This window comes from Lygodium microphyllum, chromosome 3, assembly GCF_053477565.2.
Source record: "Lygodium microphyllum isolate KBCC chromosome 3, Lygodium_microphyllum_v1.1.10, whole genome shotgun sequence".
NCBI classification, from domain to species: domain Eukaryota; kingdom Viridiplantae; phylum Streptophyta; class Polypodiopsida; order Schizaeales; family Lygodiaceae; genus Lygodium; species Lygodium microphyllum.
This window is the reverse complement of record NC_141137.1, coordinates 34,566,454-34,573,948: the sequence shown is the minus strand read 5'-3', so window position 1 is coordinate 34,573,948 and position 7,495 is coordinate 34,566,454. Positions and strand designations below refer to the sequence as shown.

General features: G+C 38.6%; 1 protein-coding gene across 10 annotated transcripts; it reads right to left on the bottom strand.

The window, feature by feature from the left end:
* Positions 1-1,200: 1,200 nt before the first annotated feature.
* On the bottom strand, positions 1,201-3,359 carry LOC148038220 (importin beta-like SAD2 homolog). Of its 10 annotated transcripts, none has more exons than XM_087675391.1 (5): positions 3,246-3,353; positions 2,250-2,324; positions 1,908-1,994; positions 1,611-1,681; positions 1,201-1,251 (listed from the first exon to the last, which is right to left on the bottom strand). In XM_087675391.1, the coding sequence occupies exons 1-3, from the start codon at positions 3,336-3,338 to the stop codon at positions 1,980-1,982; spliced, it is 183 nt and encodes a 60-aa protein (XP_087531517.1). In that variant the 5' UTR covers positions 3,339-3,353; the 3' UTR covers positions 1,201-1,251; positions 1,611-1,681; positions 1,908-1,979. The 10 variants fall into 10 exon arrangements, 6 of the variants coding, with proteins under 6 accessions (XP_087531517.1, XP_087531513.1, XP_087531516.1 ...); XR_015690420.1 differs by having other exon boundaries at positions 1,205-1,251; positions 1,611-1,697; positions 1,776-1,994; positions 3,246-3,359; XR_015690419.1 differs by lacking the exon at positions 1,201-1,251 and adding an exon at positions 1,314-1,471 and having other exon boundaries at positions 1,611-1,697; positions 1,776-1,994; positions 3,246-3,359.
* Positions 3,360-7,495: the final 4,136 nt, after the last annotated feature.

The following is a 7,495-nucleotide window of genomic DNA, read 5'->3' as shown; positions in this document are numbered from 1 at the left end:
TGCGTGCAAGGACTGTTCTGTCCATTCCAGTGTATTCAGCATTCATCTCAGTCAGTGCAGACTTTCTTCCTTCATTCTCTGCTTCCTCTCTCCTCTCCTCTGTGTTCATGTTCTTCTTTCGCTGCGCACTCTCACATGGTATCATCGCCTGATTGAGAGCACGGAGGACGAGAGAAATACCTTACTGCTGCTGTCCACAGTCCCACAACAGCCAGGCGATTCCTTCAGGAGGCTGCCAACAGGTCTATTCCAGCCAGGCGACTGCATCAGAAGGCTGTACAGCTTGCGTTTGCTGTACACAGGGGCTGCCACGTCATCCAGTGACGCAGCAACCCTGCGTTTGCTGCCAGGCGACCTCCTCTGCTGCAGGGCGACCCTCCTACAGCTGCGTTTTGCTGTTTTGCAGGTCGCTTCTACCCTGTCAGCTCCTATCCTGCAGGCGACCTCTGTCTGGGCAAGTTCCCAGTGCTGATGGTCTCATTTCTGGTGTTCGCCATCAGATCTATTTGCGTTTTGCAGATCCAGGTGGCTGTAGGCACTTTCAGCCTGCATCTTGGTGGTTGGTGACCACACTGTTGGTCCTATTTCGTCAGCGGCACAACTTTCTTTGGTATTTTGCAGATTGGAAGATGTCTTACCAGTTTTCAGGCTTTGAAGACTCAGAGGATGAGCTTTTAAGAGAACGAGTGTTGCATCTCACTGGGTCTGCAAGTGTAGCAAGAATGGAAGAAGCATTATCTAAAGCTCGAACCCTGTTTTCAGAAGCACATGAGAGAGGAAGTCCTCCTCCCTCCCCATTTGCATCTCCGCAGAAGTCCAAGTCATGTGCCCCTACTCATTTAGGTTTACTGTCAAGGACTGGTTACCAGATCTTCCACTCAATAGAGAACTTAACAACTTCTAATAAGCATAGGCCTGAACAATACTGGAATAGAGGTCTTGACCTTTGGAAAGTTCTCAATATCCAAACAAATAAACTATGATCGGCATATACAACAACTGGAAGAACCAAAATATTTGATGTAAAAATAGTGATTGAAGAGAAACCTGACTAATGTATTATCAAAACTGAAGCACTTTACACCTAACAGCTTTAAGTTTCTTCTCAATGTAAGGACTCACTAATGCTATCTCAAAATAAAACTTACCAAGCTTGTGCGATGTTGCAAATTGACAAGCAACAGCATCAGGATATGAGATCCCATTTACATTATGTGCGGCAAGGTAGGACTCAGGAGCATATGTTTGTATCTGTCAAGACATGTAGATGAGAGTTAAAGAGGACAAACTCATAGCAAGTTTGATGCTGTCAACCATGAAAGTATTTGATGTGGTGAGCCTTGATTTGGTCCCTCAATCATACTAAGAGAGATCAAAATTTTCCTACAAGCTTAAATAGAATTGGCTAAGTAGTTGCATACTGAAAAGAATCCCTGCTTTTGAAGATTCTTAGAGAATCTGATATTGAGTCCTACAACAACATGACAAGTGCAAGTAAGATGCCTCTCTACAACTTAGGGCCATCAACATGTACATTAGTATATGAATTTGTTGTGATGTATAATCAAAAAGTGTTTGTGTCCTTAAAAATGAATTCAAACATTTGGTACCTCTCATCATGGAGAATGCCCAACTCCTGCACCATCATGGAGAGTTGATGCCATCATCCACCCAACAAAATCTGCATTTCCTACACACTAGGAAACATCATTAGAAATTTATGGACTGCTCCTATTGATGAGTCTTGGGAGAGATCTTTTCAAATGATGCATCACCTTAAAAATCTTATAATCCACTACTTTTCAAGAGGTGCAAGCATTGATCAATGGCAAAGGCCAAAAGCACTATGTCAAAGCTGCCCTGATGTATCACAACCAAGAGAAACCCTGCCATTTTAAGTAAACTACCTTCCCTTTGATCTTGCAAGAGTGCAATCTCCCATAGCTCCATGGAAAAATCTGTGCTAGTGGTTGTACACTTCAGGCTTTGTAGTCCTATCCACCACAAGACAATTAAATAATGAAATGATATTAAAATTATTTGCTAATGAAACAATGGCTTCCAAAAGACTTTCACGAACTGCGTTTTTGTAATTGGCTGATATTCTTTTAGCTAGCATTAAAAAAAATTAAAATCAATAGAATCCCTTTAACTTTGCATCCCTTAAGCAGAGTTAATAAGACTTTGATTCAAGTAGCCCAAAAATAAAGATACTCTTAACTTTGAAGCTTTCTTGAGAAGAGCAGTACCTGAATTATCTGGAGACCAGTGCCTTGCAGTAAGGTTCTTAAACTGTATACTTGCAACTTGACGTACAGAAATTTCTACACTTAGTGTCAAAACAAATTGAAGCAAACCCATGAGGTGACTAGGTACATGCTGATACTGAAAACTGATCATTAAAAGTCCAAATGTTTAGGTAGTCAATTACAAAGAATGACATCACTGACATATTGAACCATACACAATTAGCTTTAACATTCAAAACATGCCTAAGGTGGTACTTTAGGTATGCCATCTTATTATCTCTTCTGATTTAGCTGCATAAGGTAGAAGAAACTCTAAATGCTGTCTAGAACCAACTCCAAATCATCCAAAAAATTTAGTATTAAGACAGTTTTAGAGTGGAAGTGAAAGTCTTAAAAATGCAACATGGTGTGAGAATCATAAACCAGCTAAGTCATCATTGCTTAGTGCTCCTTAATGCCCATTCAAATGTGATTCTGTTTCAACTAGTAACTTCAGTAGAAGCTGACTCTATTGATCTATGAAGTACAATCCTAGTAGTTAAATTCAGCCTGCACAATATGCTTGCAAGTTTTAAAAATGTGGCACCACTTGAAAATCATAAAGTAGCTAGGACACCAATGCTTAATGCTCCTTAGAAGGCGATCAAGATTCAGAGTAGCAAATTTAGTTGAATCCATTGATTTGTGAGGCATTATCTGAGCACATAAATTCAGCTTGCACAGTATGTTCAGAACGACATTACGGCTTTTTTTCTGACATTAACGGGGTTTCTTGTCTCTCAATGTATTGATTCTCATATTAAAATTGATCATAACATTGCTTTGAGTAGTTGCAAACAGATTCTGACTGAAGCATAGAAGATTGCATGGAAACCATGAATTAACCGAGACATAGAGAAAATGATACTTATTCCAAATCAAGCGCCATGCCTATTACACTTTGTTCAGGAAAAATCAACAAAGATATGCGTGATCGGGAAAAGCAAGAGAGCATACCTGAGCGAGCGCAGCTTCAATAGCTTTGTGCTCCTCTGGATTAGGACTGAGGACCAGCTGAAGCACGGAAGCAGAGTAGGCGCACAGATCCATGCCCGCAATGCCGATAAAGGCCACCGATCCTTTTTATGCACCGCTGAGGCCTTCAATCAGATTGAACGTCGATGAGGAAGGAGGCTGCCTCTGTAATGATACCTTGTGATGTCGCCTGGCTATGGCGTCTCAAAGCAATTTACAGCCCGTAGATACGCAAAGCCTAATAAAGGTCTAACCATGGTTCGGTTAATCGCTCCTTGCCCTTGCTTATAATTAAGGGTGAAAGAGGTAAAGTGCATGCATTGAAACATTTTTGAGAGGCACTTAGGGTAATAGATAGGACAAGACACACGCATGTAAATTGTACCTTCGCTAGCCTATGGCGTTGAATTTATAGCATGTGTGGCCGACACATTTTAACTAGTGCAACTTGTGAGTCAACACGTATAGAGATGATGGAGTACCCTCTATAATTGAGGGTACCCCATGAACTTGGTGGAGTTCATAGAAGCTATCAATTGGAGATTGATCAGTAAGAACTTATCTATTCTCCTTTTGTGTTCTCTCTCTACACACAAAAGCTCTTGCCAAGTTGATGAATTTGGCTCAAGTGTTGTGACTATAAGGACCTAAAGCCCTCACAACACACTCACAAGCCCATATCCTCGAGCACGACATGGCTCTAAGGGAGTTAATATAAATTTACTATCCCCTTTATTGCAACAATGCCATGGTACATCAAGCTAGATACATATGAGCCTTGTAGCAAAATTTCTATCCAAATTGGTTCTTACTAGATTATATTTAACACCGCACAATAGCTAATCACTAAAACCAAACACCAATTTCTAAGGGGAGAAGGGTCGCCACATTTATTGTGGGTTTGGAAAACTTCTCTGAAAATGTTCGCCTAAGCAATGACTAACATCTGAGGCGCACCCCCTTTTGCTCTTCCTTCTACCACCTAGTGTGAATCTAGCCTTAGTTTGCATTTTTACTCATAACATGATTGACAAGGTCCCATATCAAATTGGTATTGTATGCCTTAGTGGAGGAACTTTCAAATTTGACTCTATTTTGTGTGTTCTAAAATGGGCTCCACATTGTAACTACTATGTACTCCCTCCCTTACTCTCCTTTTGGATTTCATATGGATTTGTTTACCCCTTTGAGCTACTTCTAACACGAGAACTATTTTCATTACTTGCATTGGGGTCAATTATGATGAAAAGAACTCAATGGAAAAGAGAGACTGCATAATTGTTGAAGTTGTAAATCATGAGTTTATGTTTGCCTTATCTGTGAATTGTCATTATCATTCATGCCAACAAAGGGTTTTCCTTTTGAATAGATTGTGGTGGTAGATGTGGATAAAGTAATTGTAGTTAGCAATCAACCATTGCTTGAACGAGTATGTTAGAGCTTGAGTGCAAGAGATGAAAGACCAAGATGGCATGAATTTTTGAATAACAAGAATACCTTTAGAGTGGTGGATGTTAACCCCTCTATTCTATAGTCAAGTGAGGTATTAGAGCTATCTCTATTCCCTTCTTGCTTACAGTTTCTTCATGGTATTAGAGCATGATATGCTCTGTGACATTTTTCAAGTAAAAATATTATAGATGTATTGCTGAAGAAGCATGTATAGAGGAAAAGGGGTTGCCAATGGAGTTCAACAATTGGTGAGAACTGAGTGACCAAGTGTTGACTCATGTTTATGCCCCAACCTCCACAGTGAATGATCTTTTTGAGCCACCTTGTCTAGATCGATGATGGTAACCTGACACCATTAATTAGTGCTCCGAAATCCCTCCAATATTTAGTGCTCCGAAATCCCTCCAATATGTAAAGAGTCGTGTAATATATGATCAAAGCCTCCAACTTTGGCTTTCATTGGCTTGGTTAGTAAGCTAACTAAATTTCGAGTTGGTAGCTTATTAAACACTTCTTGTGCTTTTGCAAGCAAGCTAAGTTCAACGCACATATCTACCAATACAATGCCACAACTACTATATCATGTGTATTTCTTAGCCCTTCTATGCCACTTCTATGCATCCACATGCCTTGAAGATGCAACCAAAAGTGACTAAATAAGCCCCAGCTTGTGTACCTTGGTATGTATCTTTTTTCCCTTCTTTGATACAAGCTTTCATAATGCAAGTATGGGTGACCAAATTTGTAGACACTCACCTTTGAGATGTTGCCAAAACATCTCAAAGATTCGGCACCATGTCCATGCTTTGCCTATCTCTAGTGATCAAGGCACTTCAAGAGACTTTGTTTGGTACTGGGAACTTGTCAAACACTTCTTTTCCTTTTGCGAGTGCAACACACTTTGAATACACATAGAGCTAGACAACACCAACACAGATGTCCTTTTTAAGAAAACTTATCTTGAAAATATCTATATGCATCATGCTGCCTCAATGGAGGTCTTACAAAGCTTCTTTGGCTTCATAGCTAATTAGGTAGAAAACATGCAAAACCCTACTAGCCATTACTAAAACCTCTTCTTCCACACTGTCTTTCATGTGCTACATACCCTTATTCTTCTAATCCCCACTAAAATCAATAGATTGCATGCTATCCTTTTTCCTATAAGATTTGCTAATGTGAAGGGTTCCTAATCTATAAGAGAGCTAATTCATATTCAAAGAACCACATAGAAGCTTGAGGAAGAATTCAAATAAAATAAAAGTATGTTCTACACAATGCATACTAGATGTTCTATACAAATGTACTTGTGTGTCCACACTCGCACTTCAATCTCTCCAGACATGATATGTACATGTGGACTTATGTATTGCATCTTACTCTCACACATGTACAAATTGCCCCAAAGACCTTGTACCCTAGTTCTTATCCTAAGGTACTTGAAAGTGTGTGTACAAATGCATCTACAATGTGTGGTGTGGTCCGCATGATGAAGAGAGAAAAGACAGTGTGGTTCAAGGGTACTAACCAATGTGGTGAATGCTCATGCATAGCCATGGTTGATGCAAATATATACCCATATAATATTGATAGCTTGTAGATATGTTGCAAGATGAGACTCACGTAGGTACTTATGATATAGGGGAGATGCCATGTACACCTCAACCTATAGCCAAGTGAGAAAAATGCTACTCGATGCAATGGGAACAACACTCCACTCCTCAATAAGCTAGTTACTTGTGCACAAGTGAGAGATCAACTTCTTCAACTAATCTTGCTAATTCTCAGTCCCTTAAGATAATCTATGAAGTATGTGGTGTAATATTTTAGTGGTTCACTACACCAATATTTCAACCATTACTTTGCTGCTATGATCATAAACCATATGTAATAATCAACTCCATGGTATTAGAGCAATGATTGCAATGGAAAATTGAGCCAAATTAATTACAAAAGCATATTATAACTAGCAAACAGTGTGAATGAGGATGACTCAATCGCAGTCAAAATGATTAGTTCTAACATAAGCCTCAACTTAGCTCTGATATTTTATTTTTAATATTATAATTACAATTAATTAATGAAAAATTTAATGAATATGAATAAAATAAAAGAAAATAGAGACAACAATGCACTCTAAATAGATGAGTACAATCGCTTTAAAGCTAAAGCATATAAATAGCTTTATGTGATAACAGTCTCCATAATAGTAATAATTTTACATTGCACTCCACTAGTGATCAATATTACAATCATTACATCTCTATACTTGTCTAGTTATTTGCTCACCAAAAGTAAAACAAATTAATTGCCTATTATCATCTGTTTAGCACAATATGATCATCATCACACATATAAAAAGTTAGAATTGTACTACAAATAGGTCAAAATTAATGAGAATCCACAAAATGACTAAATACAACTTATTTTTATAGAAGTAACACATGTTGTATGAGCCCATCTTACTCTCTATATTCTTTACCTTAAATTAGAATTAGACTCAATATATACAAGGCTTATACTACATTAAAGGTTAGTGTAATTAGGGCTAGGCTCGTAGTAAGGTAGAGCTTAAGCTTAGGCTTAGGTTTAGATTGGATTAGTTATATAGGCAAGGTATATGCATAGGCTCCTCATACAGACAAACTGATAAAGGCTATAGAGTGGTTAGACATAGGTATGTCTAACATAAATACACAAGGGGTAGGCATAGGGTACACATATGGCAAGTTAGGAAAATACTAGGCATACTATAAGACAATCCTATGTGTATACATAGG